Source organism: Ambystoma mexicanum, chromosome 8, assembly GCF_040938575.1.
Source record: "Ambystoma mexicanum isolate Mex_15411 chromosome 8, UKY_AmexF1_1, whole genome shotgun sequence".
In the NCBI taxonomy this organism is placed as follows: Eukaryota; Metazoa; Chordata; class Amphibia; order Caudata; family Ambystomatidae; genus Ambystoma; species Ambystoma mexicanum.
Window position 1 is genome coordinate 910,556,890 of NC_090929.1, and position 23,256 is coordinate 910,580,145.

At 51.4% G+C, this 23,256-nt stretch overlaps 2 protein-coding genes across 2 annotated transcripts in view; both read right to left on the reverse strand.

The window, feature by feature from the left end:
* Positions 1-6,921, reverse strand: part of CHAT (choline O-acetyltransferase) — a 692,169-nt gene extending 685,248 nt beyond the window's left edge. The window contains exon 1 of the mRNA XM_069610814.1: positions 6,784-6,921. The gene's annotated coding sequence lies outside the window, so the exon portion shown is untranslated. The remainder of the gene's footprint in view (positions 1-6,783) is intronic.
* A 7,180-nt stretch (positions 6,922-14,101) lies between these two features.
* On the reverse strand, positions 14,102-21,693 carry SLC18A3 (solute carrier family 18 member A3). Its single transcript, XM_069610815.1, has 2 exons — positions 21,485-21,693; positions 14,102-15,996 (listed from the first exon to the last, which is right to left on the reverse strand). The coding sequence occupies exon 2, from the start codon at positions 15,884-15,886 to the stop codon at positions 14,282-14,284; it is 1,605 nt and encodes a 534-aa protein (XP_069466916.1). The 5' UTR covers positions 15,887-15,996; positions 21,485-21,693; the 3' UTR covers positions 14,102-14,281.
* Between the last annotated feature and the right edge of the window lie 1,563 nt (positions 21,694-23,256).

Consider the following 23,256-nt stretch of genomic DNA (forward strand, 5'->3'; position numbering starts at 1 on the left):
TGTCCCCCCAACCCCCCTCACCCAACACCCCCTGCCACCCCCCCACGCCCCCACCACCCTCGCACCCCTCATACTCAACACATTTTAGTTATATATATATTTATTTATTTATTTATACAATAAATAGAAAATTTCGAAAAAATATTGAAAAAATGTCGACATTATTGTTTGTCGACATTATTTTTTTCGACCTTTATTTTTCGAAATTTTGACTGTCGACATTTTTACTGTCGAAATTATGACTGACCACCGCGTTAGTGGTGCCATTTTAGAAACTGTATATATTTACCATTGCTGATTTTCGGAGTACAAAGTGAGTTATCGTGATATTGTATAAACCTTTGAACATTAATTATATAAAGACTGTGTTGTAACCGATAGTGTGTGGACATTCCTTTTTGGGTGCTTGGGGACTACACTGTACTTAAGAACCAGCCCGCATCACCTCCTGAGAAGCTAGGCCTTGATTGCTCGACCACAACTACCAATAATAGAGAATCTTGGCTGGGGTCCTCTGTGCCTCTCCTCTATCATATAGAGAGCAGAAGTACAGACACCCCCCACCGGCGTCTTTACAAAGACCCTGGGATTTTACCTGGATTCTACTCTCTCGTTCAACAAACAAGTGATTGCCATGGCCTCAGCCACGGTATACACCTGCAAACTGATCAGTGCAGGCAAAGCTTTCCTCTCCAACACTAGCTGCATTAACCTGGCCAGAGCACTCATCATATCCAAGCTCGACTTCTGCAATGCCTTGTACATAGGAGCCAACAAACAAACCAACAAGAAAATTCAATTCTTGCAAAACAATGCTCTTAGAGCAGCCCTGGGAATTACAAGGCGAGAACACATATCTGAGACAAGAAGAGCCAACAACTGGCGCTCCACCAACGATAAAATTAAACTAAAGGTTGCCTCTCTCACACATAAATGCATGTACAGTGCGGCACCACGCAACCTATCGGATAGAATCCTCATGAAAGCATTGACCAGAACTACCAGACTCTCTAATACAAACTGCCTCTGGATCCCCAGATTCAAGCTGGCCAGAGTAGGAGGCAGCAGTTTCCAGGTCAAGGTGGCCCGACTCTGGAATTCGCTAGCCGCCCCACTAAGAGTTGAGCACTCATACCAAAAATTCTGTCGGAGCCTAATATTGCAGCTTAAAGACGCTGACCGTTAGATTGACCTATGACTCCCAGACCACCGGCCCACCTCACTGTATATACGAAAACACTGGCCACCCACCATCCGTTTATCCCTATCTAACTAATTTATCTGAACCACCCTCTATTGCCTATGTGCCTGCTTATAGCCCATAGCCCGCACCTTATGTATGTATATATGCTGCATGTTTATAATTCGCCTGTATGTAAACTAATAAGCTGAATGTACATAATTCACCTGTATGTAAACTAATTACCTGATGTAAATGTATACTTCTTTATGTAACCAAGCTGTGAGTGATCTTATGCAATGTGCCCTAATACCCATGGGTCTGGTGCGCAATACAAGTAATAAAACAAACAAACAAATATAGGACACACAGCTTCACATCACATGCACTGCACTCTCTCGTAGATCAAGAATGCAACATCCAGTGCACCTACTGGGCGAGGACCCACACCTGCATATCACATGCACTCCCCCTCCCTCATATCAACATGCAACATCTGCTCCACCTGCTGGACGCGGACACAAATTCATATCACATGCACTCTCTCGTATATCAACAATACAACATCCAGTGCACCTGCTTGGCGAGGACACACACCATCATATCACATGCCCTCTCTTTCATATCAACATGCAACATCCGCTGCACCTGCTGGACGAAGACACACACATTCATATCATTGGACACACACATTCATATCACATGCACTCTCTCGTATATCAACAATACACATTCAGTGCACCTGCTGGGCGAGGACACGCACCTTCATATCAAACGCACTCTCTCTCATATCAACATGCAATATCTAGTGCCGCTGCTGGACGAGGACACACACCTTCATATCACATGTACCCTCGCTGTTAGCAACAGTGTAAGATCCAGTGCCCCTGCTGGACGAGGACACACATCACCATGCAACATCCTCTGCACCTGCTGGATGAAGACACACACATTCATATCACATGCACCCTCACTGTTATAAACAATGGAACATTCAGTGCACCTGATGGGTGAGGACCCACACCTTCATATCACATGCACTCCCTCTCTCTCATATCAACATGCAACATCCGCTCCACCTGCTGGACAAAGACACACACATTCATCATATCATAGGACACACACATTCATATCACATGCACTCTCTCGTATATCAACAATACAACATCCGCTGCACCTGCTTGGCGAGGCCACACACCTTCATATCACATGCACCCTCGCTGTTAGCAGCAATGCACCCACCACAGCACCTGCTGGACGAGGACACGCACCTTCATATAACATGCACCCTTGGTGTTAGCAGCAATGCACCACCCAGTGCACCTGCTGGACGAGGACACACACCTTCATATCACATGCACTCTGTTGTAAACACCCAGTGCACCTGCTGGACGTGCACCACCCAGTGCACCTGCTGGACGAGGACACACACCTTCATATCACATGCACTCTGTTGTAAACACCCAGTGCACTTGCTGGACATGCACCACCTAGTGCACTTGCTGGACATGCACCACCCAGTGCACCTGCTGGAAGAGGACACACACCTTCATAACACATGCACTCTGTTGTAAACACCCAGTGCACTTGCTGGACATGCACCACCCAGTGCACCTTCTGGACGAGGACACACACCTTCATATCACCATGCAACATCCTCTGCACCTGCTGGATGAAGACACACACATTCATATCACATGCACCCTCGCTGTTAGCAGCAATGCACCCACCACTGCACCTTCTGGACGAGGACACCCACCTTCATATCACATGCACTCTGTTGTAAACACCCAGTGCACCTGCTGGACGTGCATCACCCAGTGCACCTGCTGGATGAGGACACGCACCTTCATATCACATGCACCCTTGCTGTTAGCAGCAATGCACCACCCAGTGCATCTGCTGGACGAGGAAACACACCTTCATATCACATGCACTCTGTTGTAAACACCCAGTGCACTTGCTGGACGAAGACACACATCTCCATGTTACATGCATCCTTGTTGTTATGAACATTGCAACATCCAGGGCATCTGCTGACGAGGACACACACATTCATATCACATGCACGCTCTCGTATACCAACGTGCAACATTCAGCAAACCGGCTTGACAAATAAAACATACATCTTCACATGAAGTGCACCTTCACCCATGCCCATTAGTCAATATCAGGCACACCTGTTGGAAGAGTGCACGCACCTGCGTATAGCAATCACAGTCAATAGTACCAACAATGCAACATCGAGCACAACTGCCGAGAGAGGGCGTACACATTCATATGAAATTAAGCCACACTAGCCTCAGCAATGCAACATCCAGCTCACCTGCTAGAAGCGGACATGCACCTTCACCTGACATGCTCCCTCACTTATGACCACTATGCACCATCCAGCTCACCTGCTAGAAGCGGACATGCTCCTTCACATGACATGCTCCCTGACTTAATGCACCATCCAGCTCACCTGCCAGAAGCGGACATGCACCTTCACCCAACATGCTCCCTGACTCATGACCCCTATGCACCATCCAGCTCACCTGCCAGAAGCAGACATGCACCTTCACCCGACATGCTCCCTGACTTATGACCCCTATGCACCATCCAGCTCACCTGCCGGAAGCGGACATGCACCTTCACCTGACATGCTCCCTCACTTATGACCCCTATGCACCATCCAGCTCACCTGCTAGAAGCGGACATGCACCTTACCTGACATGCTCCCTGACTTATGACCCCTATGCACCATCCAGCTCACCTGCTAGAAGCGGACATGCACCTTCACCTGACATGCTCCCTGACTTATGACCCCTATGCACCATCCAACTCACCTGCTAGAAGCCGACATGCACCTTCACCTGACATGCTCCCTGACTTATGACCCCTATGCACCATCCAGCTCACCTGCCAGAAGCGGACATGCACCTTCACCCGACATGCTCCCTGACTTATGACCCCTATGCACCATCCAGCTCACCTGCCAGAAGTGGACATGCACCTTCACCCGACATGCTCCCTGACTTATGACCCCTATGCACCATCCAGCTCACCTGCCAGAAGCGGACATGCACCTTCACCTGACATGCTCCCTGACTTATGACCCCTATGCACCATCCAGCTCACCTGCCGGAAGCGGACATGCACCTTCACCTGACATGCTCCCTCACTTATGACCCCTATGCACCATCCAGCGCACCTGCCGGAAGCGGACATGCTCCCCGACATGCTATGCACCCCCACTTGTACCAACAATGCACCATCGAGCGCACCTGCTGGAAGAGAACATGCTCCGTCATATAACAAGCACCCTCGCTAGTATCTGCAGGGTGACATCTAGAGCCCCTTTCCATGACACGCACCCCCACTTAACAATACAACATTCTGTAAATCAGACCAGTACTCTCACTGTATCAACAATGCACCGCTGAGCGCACCTGCTTGGGGGGGTGGGGGGCTTGCACCTTCACCTGCGTCCCTCCTCCCGAGCTCGCAGCGGGGGTTCTTCAGAACTGATATAGGTAGCGTGCTGGGGGGGGGGGTTTGTGGGGGGCATACAGAAACACCTCCCTGGGCTGTGAAGTGCATGCAGGAGTTCGGCAGGTTAAGTGAATTGTGGAACTCGCACAGGCCCAGCAGGATCTGACATACAGGGTTGGACTGGGCCATAAACTGTTCTCGGGCACCAATGACAAAGTGGCCTACCCTTGCAAAGGACCATTCATTCCTTTTGTGACAGTGTGCTTGAGTGTTGCCCAATGTAGAAGGGGGGTGGGTGCATTGTAAAATGTGAAGCAAATTGTGCAATTTAAAGAAAATGTATTCAGCAACAATGTTCAAAACTATTAGCCGCAGAGTGAAGTAACTCATCAAACTGGACCACCTTGACCAGAAACGCTGGCCCGCACTTCGGGCATTGCCCTGTCGCCCTGTAGGCCAGTCCCAGCCTGCCGACATTCCCTAACATGTCTTCTTCCCCACGCCATAGGCGCATGTCAAATGCGCCATAGGTTTGCAACGCCTTCTCACACAGATGAGGGCTGTCGCGCCTTTCCTCTGTTGTCATATGCACAGGGTCGCAATGCTGGTGTGATGTTACCTTGCTGGAGAGTGCAGTTATGCTAGCACAGTTGAGACACATCACACTGCTGGAAGGGTGTGATAGTTGCACGATGGGGCGAAGTCGCATTGGTGGAGTGACATCACAACGCTGGTATGATGTCACAATGTGGAAGTGGTGGGACGCTGGAGGGATATCACATTGCTGGATGGACATGACACTAGTGATGTCGATGGCGGCGAGACACCACGCGTATTGGGGATGTCACGCCGCTGCAGTGCGCAGTGCCGGGGTGTTCTAATAGTGGGTGTGTGATATAGCAATTCTGGGGGAGGGGGACCTGCCAATGCTGCAATGAACAGCGCTGAACAGTGGGGGCACGGGCTTCAGCAATGGGGGCATAGCGCTGTAATGTGTCTGGAGGGTGCTTCAACACACATCACGAAGCAATGATGACGTCACATGGCACTGTGACGTGTCGACAGACGGTGCTACTGCAGAGGCGGGCCTGGCTGAGGAAAAACTGGCAACATGTTTGGGCGGCACCTTTAAATCAGCATTTCGCTTTTGTGGGAGTGGACGAGGTCTCTCGGGGGAGTGTGGTTTGGTAAAGTTTTAAAATAATTCTGGTAGTTTGTTTTTCGTAGCATGTGCACGATGTCTGTCTGCAGGCCGGCCCACTGCCGCTTAAATAATGATGTGGCGTGTGGGGGGCCCGAAGCAGCTTAAACCTCAAGACGGTGCCCACGTCATAAGCAGGTAACCTTGCTCCCCGCTTGGTGCTCGAGCTGCCATGTAAGGAAAGGGGGAGAGAGGTCCGTGCCCCCCCGCCACACAGCGACACAGGATTGAAATGTGGGGCCCAAGCCCCACACACACCATGTGGGAGTTGGAAAAGGTGTCGCGTGCCACTTACTGCCAGTGACGAGTGGGACGAGGCCGAGGATGGCACACGCAGCCCAGGAGTCACTCCAAGGAATACACTGGTGGATGTTGAGAGGGGATATTTAGACGGGATAACCCCACAACCTGCTGCATCCACGCACCTTCGCCGTCGTGGGGACTGGAAGTTAACTGAGTATAACATGACCGCGTGTGTGTGCGTGCACACGTGCGCGCGTGTCGAAGTAATCCGGGTCACTGCTCGGTGTGGGGGAGTGCCCCACATCCACAATAAAAGTGACGTAAAGGTGATACACGCATCGTCTTTTTATTTACTAAAATTCACATACATACATACACACACACACTATCACTATGAACCTGACAATAATGTGCACACGTGTATGGCGAATACCCAGAAACGTAAGTGTTCTATACAACAACATCACATATTGATACCGACATGCCTCTATAGATTGTGATTATGAATACACTCTATCTATCTATCTATCTATCTATCTATCTATCTATCTATCTATCTATCTATCTATCTATCTATCTATCTATCTATCTATCTCTCCATCCCTCCCTGCGTGCTGTCAGAGATGCCGGTCTCGGAGGGAGCCCCTTTGCTAAATAATGCAGGAGTTGATCAGAAAGTGCTTACCTGCTCATTGATCGCCGGCAGAGTTCGCGGAGTTGACAGCTGTCGCCGTGCCGGCCGGAGGCTCGCCTTCTGCCGGGCAGGGTGCAGAGGAGCTGGCGCGGGCGCTGTCCAGGGTGCTGGATCGTCTCTGCCAGAACCTGCTCCCGCCTGCTCAGGACAGCAGCAGCGTTCGCAGCCCCTCTTCCCCTCCCACCGCCATGCCTACGGGTGAGTGACTCCTCCCTTGCCTCCCATTCGCGGAGATGGGCAGCCCCCGCCATGGGTGGGTCCTGGAGCTCCCCGCTGAACACGCAACTTTCCAGGGAGCCGGGGGACGTTTGCGAGAAGTTGCGGCCCCAGCTGGGGGTGTACGGACTGACTGACATTGGATCGCTGGCCACCACACCATGCTGATGCGGACAGCAGCGGCGTTATCTGAGCCTCTTGCACACACACTGCACACGTGGAGCGTGCACTCTGAAGCAAACACATGTTATATTTGGAAGCCTCACCATATAAGACTCTAGTGTGTTCCTTGGGGAACACCGGCCACCTCCCACTATCCTGGCTACCTGCGAGCAGCGTGTGTTCCGGCATGCCAAGGAGGCAGACACCCACACGCGCACCCCACCCCTCCTGGTTAATACTGTTCACCTACATGTCCTGTGTCTTTCTGCCTCACCTTCGTACCACGCCCCTCTTCTCTCGTTTTCACTGTTTCTAACTCATCATCCCGCTGCTGCTGACCTGCCCCATCTTCCCTCTTTAACGGCCCATCACTCGTCCTTAGTGAGCTCCTGATCTGATCTGACCCTCCCACTCGGGTGGCGTTCTTGTTTTGGACACCCTGCCCCTCCACGCCCCCATGCCCCCCTATTTCCTGCACACCGCTCCTGCCTGCCCTGAAAGGGCTCGATTCAAATCATGCTTCAAACGTTAGACTAGTTTCACTCGGTTCGAATCAGTGGATCCACAATGTAGTGCTTGAGTGACGGCATTCGTGGCGTAGGGCGGGTTCAGACGTGGGCACCTGGGCGTTCGAATCAGGCTGAAGCCAACTGAAAAAAAGGCGTAACATCAGAAGTAATTAAAATACCAGTGACACCGAAATCCACCTGAAATTAACATACATTAAGTGGAAACAGAAACAGGTGTGTCAAGTTTGAGGCTGCAGGCCCACTCCGATCTGGGATACAATATTTGAAACTGTTTTGAGATTCCACTCCACATGTTTCGCACGGTTCCAGTCCATGTTTCGATGGTTATGAGTCTAGCTGGTCGCTCACCCCCAGCTTTAGTTTAGTCTTCCTCGCATCCCATGAACTGATTGATTGAGTAATTCTGCCCCTGTCTTCCCTCTGACCTCCTCTCTCCTCGGCCGCCGTCGTTTTGGAGCTGCAGCTCACAATGTGACTTGCAATACCCACGCGCTCCCCTCTTGCACTCCTCGCCCGCTCCTCTTCTCCTCCTCGTCTTCTCTCCACACTGAGCCCCCATTTCTTGCCCCCCCCTTGCCTCTATACTGTTCCCACTCGAATCTCTTCCTATACCCTTATTGTCCCCAGCCCTCTTTCCTCTCTGCTTGCTCCACTGTCCTCTCATTTCTCTGCATGCTGTTTCCCGCTTGCCCTCTCATGAACCCCGTCTTTACTCCTCGCCCCACTTCTTCTTCCTCTCAGCTCCTCTCTCTATACCAGACTCTAGTTCCATTCCATGCCTCTCGCAGCAGCTTTTGAAAGCGCTTCTATCCCACATGTTCTGTCAGCCCCTCCTCCCCCCGACCGAGACTCCCTAATATTACGGAAGGCTTCAGGAGCCAAGTGAGCAGCTCCCCCCCCCCCTCTCCCGGGCAGCATCGATCACACCTGCAGAGCTTTAATTAAGGCGTTGCCCCCACACACCAGTGCACGATTAGGTGAATGACTGAGTCTTTCTGTCTACCTATCTATCAATTATCTATATGTCTGTCTACTTATCTATCTATCTATCTATCTATCTATCTATCTATCTATCTATCTATCTGATGTGGGTGGTTCTCTGTTAGTTTTTTTATGTTGCTCTGAAACTCTATTTTTCATATCTCGTTCTCTGTCAAGATCTACCTGCCTTTTCCATCCATCTACCCATACATGAGACCAGTGATCTGTATGCCCATTTGTCCATCATTATGCCTCCTTGCTTGCCCACATTATTCAGTCCACTTGTCCATGTGTTGGCCAGTCCATACATCTCTACATACCTGCCAGTCCGCCTATCCATCCACCTAGCCATCCATCCCCTACCGGTCCAACCATTCATCCTTCCAGCCACCTTTCCATTCATGTTCATCCATGCTAACATCCATCCACCTGCCCACTTGGCAGTCCATCTGACCCTATCAAATATGTGACTCCATCCATTAATACCCCCTTCCCAATTGCTTGCCTCACCTTATCCATTCAGCTGTGCACCCATTCGACTTACCCTACTCTTTTCCTCAAACCCTAGCCATCATGCATCTTTTGATACCTACTCAACTCTTTCCCTCTCACCTCCTACCAATTCATTTATCGATTCATCCATCCGTCCGTCCACCCATCCACCCACTGACCCATACTCGCCAGTGCCTACCCATCCATCCCTCTAACCCTGCCTGCCCAGCAACCCATATACACACATATTCATCAATGTATCCATCCAACCCTGTCCAACCAGCAACCCATACCCACATATAGCCATCCATCCAACCCCACCCAGCAACCCATACCCACACATATCCATCCACCCAACCCCGCCCACCTAGCAAACGATACCTACACATATCCATCCATCCAACCCCGCTCACCCAGCAACCCATACCCACACAGATCTATCCATCCATCCAACCCCACCCACCTAGAAACCCATACATACACATATCCATCCAACCAACTGCGCCCACCCAGAAACCCATACTCACACATATCCATCCATCCATCCATCCACCCAACGCCACCCGCCCAGCAACACAAACCCACACATATTCTTCCATCCATCCAACCCCACTCACCCAGCAACCTATAGTCGCACATATCCATCCATCCAACCCCACCCACCCAGCAACCCATACCCATACATATCCATCCATCCATCCATCCATACATCCAACCCAGCCACCAGACAACCCATACACACACACATATCAATCCATTTATCCATCCAACCCTGTCCGCCCAGCAACCCATACCCACACATATCCATCCATCCCCACCCACCCAGCAACCCATACCCACACCTATCCATCCATCCAACCCCGCCCACCCAGCAACCCATACTCACACATATCCATCCATCCAACCCCGCCCACCCAGCAACCTATAGTCACACATATCCATCCATCCAACCCCACCCACCCAGCAACCCATACCCACACATATCCATCCATCCATACATCCAACCCAGCCACCAGGCAACCCATACACACACACATACCAATCCATTTATCCATCCGACCTTGTCCGCCCAGCAACCCATACCCACACCTATCCATCCATCCAACCCCACCCACCCAGCCACCCATACCCACACATATCCATCCATCCAACCCCGCCCACCCAGCAGCCCATACTCACACATATCCATCCATCCAACCCCGCCCACCCAGCAACCCATACCCACACAGATCTATCCAACCCTGCACACCCAGCAACCCATACTCACACATATCCATCCATCCATACAACCATGCCCACCCAGCAAGCCATACTCACACATATCCATCCAACCCCGCCCACCCAGAAACCCATACTCACACATACCCATCCATCCAACCGCACCCACCCAGCAACCCATACCTACATATATCCATCCATCCAACCCCGCCCACCCAGCAACCCATACTCACACATACCCATCCATCCAACCCCACCCACCCAGCATCCCATACTCACACATATCCATCCACCCATCCATCCAAACCCACCCACCCATCAACCCATACCTACACATATCCATCCATCCACCCAACCCCACTCACCCAGCAAGCCATACCAACACATATCCATCCATCCAACCCCACTCACCCAGCAAGCCATACCTACACACATCCATCCATCCAACCCCACTCGCCCAGCAAGCCATACCTACACATATCCATCCATCCATCCAACCCCACTCACCCAGCAAGCCATACCTACACATATCCATCCATCCATTCATCCAACCCCACTCACCCAGCAAGCCATACCTACACATATCCATCTTCTTCCCATCTGCCCCTTATTCGTCCTACCTAGTGCATACGTCTGAATGTCACATACATGACGTTTTTAAGCGCAGTTGACGCCAATTCCCCCCCCCCCCCGGAAATCCCTCCCTGCACTGGTTTTCTCCATTCCCAACAAGAGAAGCCGTCTTGATTTGTGGGACGCACAAGAGCGCCAGGAATGGCGTTGCGTTTCGGGGACCCTCGTGGCACCGGGCAGATGACTGGGCGCTAATGGCGGCCAGGAGGTCACACTTCCAGATATTAGAGACACCAATAAGTGCCTTCCTTCGCTAACGAGCAGAGTCCAAGGGTTGCACGTTTGCTATGTGACGCAACGCGGCCCACCTGCGACTGCTACCTATGTGGACTCCGCCCTCTTCCTCTTCCCGAGGACTCTGCTCCTCTTGGCCTCTTAGAAGCTACAGTGTGTCCTTCATCGGCCCCTCCCCCACCCACAGGTCCCGCCATACTCCCCACCAATCACATTTCCCCGTGTTCTGCCCCGATATTGAACAAACGATCGGCGGCGGCTGTAATTTAAGAGGCAATCAGAGGCGGCTCATAAGGCGGCCCTGATGAATGAGCCGGGCCCGGCTCACCCCGGCCGCAGCCGTCACTCGCCTCCACTTGATGGACAGGCCCAATTGGGATGGAATTGATGGGAGACCCCGCGTTTACAGAAGTCATCATTTATAGTTATGTTGTGTTGTTTTGCTCTTCCAGATCGGAAAAATGAACATGTGTTCAAAATAAATCTTCGTCAGAAGAGAAATGTGGGGATTTCTTGAAGGGGGAACCATATTTCAGCATTTATAGGGAAATTAAAAATGTCAAGCACCCCTATCTCTTTCTCACAAACACGCGCCCCCCCTCACTCCCGCTTCACCCTCTCGCACTTCCTCTCCTCATACGTTGCTCTCATTACCGTCACACCTGTCTCCCACTGCCAGGCCAGTAGCGCAGGTCGAATCCAAAATGGAGGGGGGGGGGGCGGAAGCGCCCCAGAGAGTGCCTTCACCTTTAGACCCACGGGCCCAAGCCTTAAATAGGGGCCCACCCGGTCTCTGCTCCGCTTGTCCCCTTCTCTCTCTCTCTTGCCACCCTCCGTCTCCCGCCTATCTATCCTCACACTCCCCCCTCTCTCTTTTGCACCCCCATCGCTCAGCCTCACCTCCCCCTCTCTTCCTTACCCTCTTTCTCTCTCCCTGCACCCACTATATCTTCCCCTCTGGCTCGCCCCCTCGCTGCCTCCTCTCCCTTTCTCCCTCACCCTCACCCTCCACCCCTTTCACTCCCACTCCTCCCTCTCTCTCTTTTCCACCCCATCGCTCAACCCCCCCCCCCTCTATTCCTTACCCTCTTTCTCTCTCCCTGCACCCACTATATCTTCCCCTCTGGCTCGCCCCCTCGCTGCCTCCTCTCCCTTTCTCCCTCACCCTCACCCTCAACCCCTTTCACTCCCAATCCTCCCTCTCTTTCTTTTCCACCCCATCACTCAACCTCCCCTCCCCCTCTCTTCCTTACCCTCTTTCTCTCTCCCTGCACCCACTATATCTTCCCCTCTGTCTCACCCCCTCACTGCCTCCTCTCCCTTTCTCCGTCACCCTCCACCCCTTTCACCCCACTCCTCCCTCTCTCTCTTTTTCACCCCATCGCTCAACCTCCCCTCCCCCTCTCTTCCTTAGCCTCTTTCTCTCTCCCTGCACCCACTATATCTACCCCTCAGGCTCGCCCCCTCGCTGCCTCCTCTCCCTTTCTCCCTCACCCTCACCCTCCACCCCTTTCACTCCCACTCGTTTGTCCCCTCACATTTGGTCTGCACTCAGCAACGCTTTAGGTTTTGCACCTTTCTCTCCCTCTCCCTTCTTCTTTTAGATTCCACACTCTCTCTTTCCCTCTCTCCACCTCTTATCTTTGGTATACATCACTTTTGCCAAATGGCAACGTTGCGGAATACGTTTTTGCCACATTTTTTTGCTGTTTTTTTCCCCCCACAAACTGGTAGATGATAAGTTGCGGTAAGGTATACATTGTGGTGGGGAGTTGAAGGGGGCACGGGGTGTCTCCCCCTGCTGTTTGAGATTTTAAAAAAACATGCTAATTCGACCCAAAAAATAAATTGAGTAAAAGTTGCCATCTCTGCCTCTGTATCGCTATCTCCACACCCTCCTTCTGGCACTCAGGTTCTCTCTCACTCCCCACCACCCCCCCTAGCCCCCCTCCCACCTTTCTTACATGACCTAGCGCCGCTTGTGCGCTTTATAAATGCAAATAAATTATATAAAAATAGCGCCTAGGGGGCCACAACGCGGCAAAGGAGGTGCTATGCAAGACTCACGCGCTTCCTCATACCTCTCTCTCATACCCCCCCCCACCCCTCTCTCTTCAGTTGCACACCTGTACATGAAACCCCCCATCGCCTCACGGGGAGGGGCGCCCCTTGTCCACCTGTTGACGCAGCAAGTTTGTCAAAAAATGTTCTTCACGATCGGAGGCCAAGTGTGATCCCGAAAACACAGCTGACGTGCCCCCGATCTTTGAATGTCACATGAAAGGCAAGCGTGTTTCCAATGCGCTGCGGAAGCCCTTTGAGATACGCCGAAAAGGCACCTGGTGTGTGTGTGTGTGCACGAGGAAACGAAAACGCCCCGCGATCGTTCGTTTTTCTGTAGAACAGTCCTAGCATTTTCCGGGGTGACTTTAAACGAGCGCCACTCTCGCACCCATAGTTTAATCGGACAGATGAAGGTTGCGCGGTTGTTGTTTGTGCCCGACAGCAGACACCGGGTGAGGGGTACACTGGGCCGCCTCGTTGCTAAAATCAGACCAGAGCCGCCGTATGTTCAATATTCCTTTATTTTGGCCCCCTGCATTTGCAGCTTAAGATATATGCCATCTGCGATGGGTGAAGCCGTGTACCCCATACAGCGACACACAATCATTCACACAAAACCTCAAAAAACGTTTTTTTCTTTTTACTTTTGGGATCTTCCCGGGCTGACATTTTGACAAGAAAAACATTCTAAATGCTTCATATAACTTTATTCCTTTTATTTCCGAGGATCTCTGAGGAAATACAGATTAAAAAAATAAGTGTAGCAGAAAGCAGTGGCATCGAGACGTATTGGTATTTATTTTAGTGGTTCGATATTGCACATTGGTACATCAACATATGGCGATAATACTGTATTTGTTTATTTTTTGCTCATTCAGTCTTTTTTCCTCTTGGCAGTCTCTTGGCCAACAGCTTGGCAGTCTCTTGGCCATCCGCTTGGCAGTCTCTTGGCCATCCGCTTAGCTGTACTCATAGTCCGAGGAGTCCTCTTCGGACACATACCTGCCAGTGTGGTGTCTCTTGTATGTGGCGGTGCTGTTCTCGTCCACGGGGGGTGTCCCGTGGACCCTCCCCTTGGCTCTGCGCTCTTCCATTTTGATGGTGTCATAAAGTCCTTTGGGTCCTTCGTCTAGAAGGATGTGGCTTTCGGAGCGAGATGGCTTCATCTGGCACACGTTCTTCAGGAAGAGCAAGGCGGGAGCGTAGAGTACGTTCACCAGGCCCATGCCAAGGTTCAACTGGACAAATCCCATGGTGTGCACAATCTGGCTGGCTACTATGGGCCCCAAGGCATATGCCACTGAGTAGGAGATGTCCGCGATGGCGTAGACGCTCCCGTAGACGGACACATGGCGGACGTCCACCAGGAAGGCTAGGGTGGGCAGCAGAGCGGTGTCCACCAGGGCGATCCCGAAGCAGATACCACAGAGCGGGACCATGAGTTGGCCAAAGTTGTGACAGGCGGGCACTGTGCAGGAACTGGCACCGATGATGACCATGCCGATTGCACCGTAGAACCACTGGTATTGGGGGTACTTGGCAGCAAGTTTAACCGTGATGTACACTCCTAACACATGAGGGAAGAAGGCTGGCAACCAGCAGAGCCCCATCTCCCACTCTGATGCACCCATGGTGGTCTTCATCCAGTTGGAGATGGTGGGCTCCAGGAAGGCCAAGGGTATGTTGCAGGTGGTGAGTGCCCCGGCTACCACAGCGATGTAGGGATCGAACATTAGTCTATGGATAGGGGTGCCAACAAGCATGTTGGCTCTACTCTTGTTGGAGAAGGGCTTGATGACACAGAGCAGGAGCACACCATCCATGAGAGAGATGCAGGCCAGCACAAGAAAAGGCATCTTCTTGCCCACAAACTGATAGAGAATGCCACCAAAGGGTGGCGCCACCAGGCTCCCAAAAGAGATGAAGGCCAAGGCAATGCCCAGGGCACGGCTCCTCTCTGCCTCCTCAGTGTACTTGTCAGCTATCATGGCAATGCCTGAGGTGTCGGCAAAGGCGGACCCCAAACCCTGGAGGCTCCGAGCCACAAAGAGAGTGGGGTAATTTTCAGCAAAGGCAAAGATTACAGTGGAGAGGAACATGACCATGAGTCCGATAAAGAGTGGGATGTCGTAGCCCACCCTGTCGATGAACGTGCCACTCAATGGATTGACCAGCAACTGCAAAATGGCCTTGGAGGCGAAGAGCACCCCAATCTTGATGTCCTCGTTCTCAGTAGGGTAGCTGGGCCTCAGGATGGACTTGCTTGTGTTGGAGGCACTGGCGTTGCCCTCCTTGATGGCAAGCGCCACTTGCCCTGACCTGAGGGTGGCGATGTAGTCGGGAATGATGGGCACGATGACCATGTAGAGCATGTTGTCCAAGAAGAGGGCCACGCACACAATGAGCAGGACCAGCCTGCGATGGTGAGGGACCTCCTGCATGGCATTGCCAATCTTCTTCGTCTTCTCTCCCACAGCGTCCGAGAGCTTCTCCACTGCCGACCTGGCCCCCACTTCCTTGGGGGGCTCTGTGGTCATCGCCACACTTTCAGGCTCGGCATCCATGGTTCACCCTGATAGAGCTATGGTTCCAGCAGTAAGACACCGGTTTCCACCTCTCTTGAAGTGAAGTCCCCCCTGGTGGCTCTCACTTCAACAGGATCTTCTGAGAACTCCTAAAAGGCAGAGGGAGAGAAAGAAAGAACATGGTCACCTTCGCTATAGAAGAAAGGGTGGACACTTTATACAATTGGCTTTCATGAAACCCGATCTAAACCCAGTGTCTGCATGCCTTGAAACCTCAAGTTACCCCCACTTCCTATGTAATAGTCTCGTGACAAGTAGGTGTTGTTGTGGTGCTATTCACGTTGCTAGTGTGGGGGGGCAGAGGGGGCTATAGCCCCAGGTCTTTTGGTTGTAGCCGCGTATAGAAGCTCAGGGGTTACAACCAAAAAGGCTAGCTAGCCCCCAGTCTGGACAGTTCAACAATTAGCGCAGCCCCGGATCTTTTCCAGACCTAGAAACACCAAGTTCTACACACTCATTGATCAATCCCACTAATTCCCTCACCATACGGAGCCTCACCCAACTCACTCACTCACCCAAATTACTCCTGACCTATCTCACACACTTACTCGTTCGTGCGATCACTCACCAGACCCACTTTCAAATGTGTCGCCCACTGACCTATCACACCCACTCTGTCACTCAGCACGCCAACATTGCAGCTCGCTCACTCACTCACCCAACTCGCTCAATCAGCCACCCCACTCACTCGGCATACCCAAACATGCCCAACTCACTCCATGCGCAGCTCACTCATTCACACGCTCACTCCCCGCCAACCAGCACACTCGTTCACTCACTAACCTACCGACCGCACTCAATAAGTCAGTTGCTTATTTGCACGCTCACCGCAGCAAGGATGCACATTATTTCGGAAGCACGAATGGCGCCGTTGCTGAGGTCCTGCCTGTGCCCAGGAATCCGAGGACAGGGTCCTGCAGACACAGTACCTCTCCTGCCCTTCTGCCCGCACCCAGCAATGCGCGCCATTTGGGGCCGAGGCCGTCCTCCGAAGCCCAGGCAGCCTGCCAGGCGGCGCGCGGCGTCCCCCCGAGGCTGCTGTCAAGCGGCAAAGACTGTGAAACCGAAGCCGGGGTGGGGGGGGGGGGGGCAAGGGGGGGCGGATACCGTGCCTGGGGTGAAGACATGGACACGGTCGCCTTTTCTCTCTGCCGCCAGAAGTCAGCCAACATAAACGAGGGGATGCCCAATATAGGAGAGGGGCTCTCTACTTAACCATTGGCATTCGATTGTTACTGGCCGTGCAGCACAGCTTTGCGTGGCCATATTAGCTTCCTATCTCCCTGTCTATCTGTCAATATATCCATCCATCTACCTATATATCCAACCCTCCATATATCTTTACATCCATCTACATATCCACCCTTCCATCTATCTATATATCCATCCATATCCACCCTTCAATCTATCTATATATCTATCCATCCATCTATCTATATATCCATCCATCTATCTATATATCCACCCCTCCATCTATCTTTACATCCATCCATCCATCTACATATCCACCCTTCCATCTATCTATATATCCATCCATATCCACCCTTCCATCTATCTATATATCCATCCATCCATCTATCTATATACCCATCCATCTATCTATATATCCATCCATCTATCTATATGTCCATCCCTCCATCTATCTTTGCATCCATCCACATATCCACCCTTCCATCTATCTATATATCCATCCATATCCACCCTTCAATCTATCTATATATCTATCCATCCATCTATCTATATATCCATCCATCTATCTATATATCCACCCCTCCATCTATCTTTACATCCATCCATCCATCTACATATCCACCCTTCCATCTATCTATATATCCATCCATATCCACCCTTCCATCTATCTATATATCCATCCATCCATCTATCTATATACCCATCCATCTATCTATATATCCATCCATCTATCTATATGTCCATCCCTCCATCTATCTTTGCATCCATCCACATATCCACCCTTCCATCTATCTATATATCCATCCATGTCCACCCTTCCATCTATCTATATATCCATCCATCCATCTATCTATATATCCATCCATCTATCTATATATCCATCCCTCCATCTAGCTTTACATCCATCATTCCATCTATCTATACATCCATCTATCTATATATGCATCCATGTCCATCCATCCATCCATCCATCTATCATCCATCCATCTATCTATGTATCCATCCATCTACCTATATATCCATCCCTCCATCTATCTTTACATCCATCCATCTACATATCCACCCTTCCATCTATCTATATATCCATCCATATCCACCCTTCCATCTATATATCCATCCATCCATCCATCTATATATCCATCCATCCATCTATCTATATATCCATCCATCCATCTATCTATATATCCACCCATCTATCTATATTTCCATCCCTCCATCTATCTTTACATCCATCCATCCATCTACATATCCACCCTTCCATCTATCTATACATCCATCCATGTCCACCCTTCCATCTATCTATATATCCATCCATCCATCTATCTATATATCCACCCATCTATCTATATTTCCATCCCTCCATCTATCTTTACATCCATCATTCCATCTATCTATACATCCATCTATCCATCCATCCATCCATCCATCCATCCATTTCACCAGTGTGTCTATTCTGTCAGTGTATCTATCCATCAGCCTTGTGCAATATCAATCACACGCACACACCCCACACAATTTGTGTATGCATGTGGCATTGTATTGCAGCCATACACGTATTACGAATAGGCAAACACATATACCATACCCCGGGGTGACACATACACACGCACCTGCACCTTGCCTCTGCACACACCGCAATAGTTTAAACACACATAATTTACCAGACTGAGGTCACGCCTTTTAACAAGAACCTATAAATCAAGGGAATTGGGAAATGCCAGCTAATTATGCATTTCGACAAAATGAAATCCTAATGTATATCTTACGCGAAGTGTACATGGTAGTGGGGGGCCGGACTCGGACGTCCCTTGTGGCCCTGGTGACATTTGCACAGCACTCCCGGATCGGCCTCATGGATCGCCACTTCGCCAACCCTCGCCCAAGCACCTCCACTCGCGCGGCCTTTTTGGCCACTTCACCGTCCGTTGTGACACATTAGGTTAAAAGGTGTGGTTGGGCAAATTGCTGGGGCAAGAAGCAGCCCCACTTGTTTGTACCCACTCCTGCATCAAAAGCAATGATCAGAATCAAAGATTACAGCATGTCCCCTCCTCCGGATGGATTGCAGCATTCCCCTTCCTTCCTTCCGATTCCAGCATGCCCCTTCTTTCCTTCAGATTCCAGCATGCCCCTTCCTTCCGTCAGATTCCAGCATGCCCCTTGCTTCCTTCAGATTCGAGCACGCCCCTTCCTTCCTTCCTTCAGATTCCAGCACGCCCCTTCCTTCCTTCAGATACCAACATGCCCCTTCCTTCCTTCAGATTCCAGCTTCCCCTTTCCTTCCTTCAGATTCCAACATCCCCTTTCCTTCCTTCAGATTCCAGCATCCCCTTTGCTTCCTTCAGATTCCAGCATGCCCCTTGCTTCCATCAGATTCCAGCACGCCCCTTCCTTCCTTCCTTCAGATTCCAGCACGCCCCTTCCTTCCTTCAGATACCAACATGCCCCTTCCTTCCTTCAGATTCCAGCTTCCCCTTTCCTTCCTTCAGATTCCAACATCCCCTTTCCTTCCTTCAGATTCCAGCATCCCCTTTGCTTCCTTCAGATTCCAGCATGCCCCTTTGCTTCCTTCAGATTCCAGCATGCCCCTTGCTTCCATCAGATTCCAGCACGCCCCTTCCTTCCTTCCTTCAGATTCCAGCACGCCCCTTCCTTCCTTCAGATACCAACATGCCCCTTCCTTCTTTCAGATTCCAGCTTCCCCTTTCCTTCCTTCAGATTCCAACATCCCCTTTCCTTCCTTCAGATTCCAGCATCCCCTTTGCTTCCTTCAGATTCCAGCATGCCCCTTGCTTCCATCAGATTCCAGCATGCCCCTTCCTTCCTTCCTTCAGATTCGAGCATGCCCCTTCCTTCCTACAGATTCCAGCATCCCCTTTCCTTCCTTAAAATACCAGCATGCCCCTTCCTTCCTTCAGATTCCAGCATTCCCCTTCCTTCCTTCAGATTCCAGCATGCCCCCCTCCTTCCTTCAGATTCCAGCATGTCCCTCCTCCAGAAGGATTCCAGCATGCCCCCTCCTTAGAAAGGATTTCAGCATGCCCCTTCCTTTAGACAGATTCCAGCATGCCCCTTCCATTTGAAGGATTCCAGAATGCCCCTTCCTTCAGATTCCAGCATTCCCCTTCCTTCCGTCACATTTCAGCATGCCCCTTCCTTCCTTCAGATTCCAGCATTTCCCTTCCTTCCTTCAGATTCCAGCATTTCCCTTCCTTCCTTCAGATTCCAGCATGCCCCCTCCATCGGAAAGATTCCAGCATACTACTCCCAGCATGCCCCTTTCTTCAGAAGGATTCCACCACGCCCCTTCCTTCGGACAAAGTATTACAGTATGCACCTTCCAGCATGTCCCCTATTTCGGAAGTATTCCAGCATGCCCCTTCCATCGGAAAGGATTCCAGCATGCCCCTTCCATCGGAAAGGATTCCAGCATGCCCCTTCCAGGTTGTCCTCTACTTCGGAAAGATTCCTGCATGCCCCCTCTCCCCTGACAGATTCCAGCATGCCCCTTCCATCGGAAAGATTCCAGCATGCCCCTTACACCATGTCATATCCATTGTAAGGATTCCAGCATGCCCCTTCCTCCGAAAGGATTCCAGCATGCACCTATGCTAGCACGCCCTTCCTCCCATGTGTTCTGCTGGGGCGTTAAGACCTCCCATGCCAGCATCCACTAGCTACATCCTTTTAAATGTTATACGTGCATCAAATTCACGTCTGTGTAGGGATTAGGGTGGGGTAGTTTCCCGAGTGAGGTGCCAAAAGGGGGGCTGGATCCTCGCTCTGTGCCCGGCGTGGCACACTGGGACATAGCATAGAAAAACATCACACATATAACTGTCCCTATTCAGACACAGAGCAGCAGATATGCCCATACATGCACGCGTACGGCAAGCAGACAGACATAGGGAGAAGTGGGACCCCCGACCCCACATCTTTCCCTCCCAATCATCCGACCCCTCATTTCTCAATAATACAGCGTCTGGAGACCATAACCAAATATACAGACAGAACACAAGCAAATCAGACCCGTAAATGAATATGCTATAAATTATTTATTTACGCCTTCGCAATACGTGTTACAAGCAGTCTTGTCTTGTTTCAGAATTTTGGAAATCCGAGTTTGCTTAATTCTGGGATCCGAGGCCGCGGCGCGCAAGGTGGGAGCTGTCCCTCCAGCGCAGGTGCTGAACCCCTGACGCTGAAGTGTAACTTTTAGCACCCCTCTCGCTCCCTCCCCTCCATGAATGAAGTCTGGGGGCAGCCCCCACCCCTCGCACCTGCAGCTCTCTGCTTTGCCCCCTCCCCAGTACGCCAGCATCCCCCGCACCCCCACACCGCTGTCATTCAGAGAGGTCCCCCCAACACGGGCAGACAGCGGCTTACCTCGCTCGCCTCCGCATGGAGCTCACTCCCTGGCTGTACGGACCGTCCCTGCCATGAAGCGCGGGTGGGTGGAGAGCGGACAGACTCCCAGGGCTGTTCAGACGCCCCTGCCCTTGTGCCTGCCTGCAGGGTCCGGGCTGCTGTCCGCCTGCTCCGGCTGCAGCATCACCCCCGAGCCCTGCTTTCACCGGGCGCACTGACACCGCTCTGCCTCGCATGCCGCTTGATTTTTACGATTCCGCCACTTTTTTCCCAACCCAGGGCTGTGACGCATAGTTAGCTTCAGCCCCCAAGTGGTTACTTTGCCAGCTGCGTCTGTTTATGCTAATTTAACACATGGAGGAGCCCCAACCAATTGCTAGGAAGTGTGGGGGGGGGGGGGGGGCACCCGGCCCCACCCACCAGTACACAAGGGCAGGGGCGTTTCCTGTCTGACTCCAGACGACTCCACAGTCCGCTTCCCGACCAGAGGGTTCAACCAGCAAGCAAGGGGCAGCTCCCAAAGGCATTTCAACAGTTATTTAACGGAGATCACGTCGTGAAAGCTTCCACGCGCACATACTTGGATGTTTATAACTTCCCATTCCGTACAATAACCTATGTATAAAAGGGGCGCTCTTTTTATTCTAGCCTCAGCCCTCTGCCATTAAGGGCGAGAGCCGTCGGCATATTTGAGGTTTTCGTTTTCTCCCCTAAGGGCGGGGTTTCATCTTTGAATCGACCGTAAGAAGTTCGAAACACAAATATAGCTTCTTTTTGTGCTCAGGTATCGCCGTGAGTGTGAAATCCTTGCACGCGCCTAGATACAGTTTGGGTAGTCTAGGCGCGCCGAATTTAGTCTCACTCTATGTCAGAGCGCTAGTTTTTATTTTTACGAAATTCCGCCATTGCCCGTTTTTCCATTTGCGGTATGTGACAAAACGTATGTCCGACGACCTGCCTCAAAAGTACGTCTCCATGATCCAACCCTGCTGTTGCCCGTGTTTATATTTCTGATTGGTTTGAGGACAGCAATGAATGCGCTCTATTTAATAAACTGCGCCGGAGCACCCTATTTAATTGCATCAGTGATTAGAGCTAAATTTACCGGCGTGCGTGTATTTCTCTCATATATGACCACCTCAAACACACATGCTGGACAGAGTTATCTCGCGATTGCTTAGTCCACTGGGCTCATTGGCAACGCCGCTCATTATGTGGGGATGGAGGGCGCAAGGGGACACGGCCAAGAGGCGGCCTACTACGCGAGGCGGAGGGAGTGATCACCGAGCAGCCACGCGAAGCGGACCTGGAGAGGTCTAGGGTCAGTCGCCGCTCACCATTCAAGCGTGTGTCGCGATAGGCTCGCGGCACGACGGCAACGATTACATGGGACTCGGCTTATGTAGCTGGGATGCGTTTTCGGGGCTGTTTGGGAGGCGTTCAGAGAGCTTCTTCTGAGAGGCCCAAGCGTGGTGGACCGTGTTTCAGTGCAGTTTTGTAGTTAGAGCTGTGGCTGCCAGGGGCGGGTGACGTGTGGAGGGGTCTCAGCCGAGGATGGACAACTTGCTGCCATTGAAGGACTCTTCGTGCCATCCATGCTGTCTTTCTGCAGTGCTGTGTGACAGCGCCCTCCTGCATGCCAACCTTTAAGTGGGAGTCGTGGTCTTTAGGATCCATTTAAGCATGCATGCCCTTGTTATCATGTTATTTATTTATTTATTTTGCAATTTGTATAGCACACCCAACCCGAAGGCATCTGGCCGCTGTTCTTAGTATAAATGTTACATAGT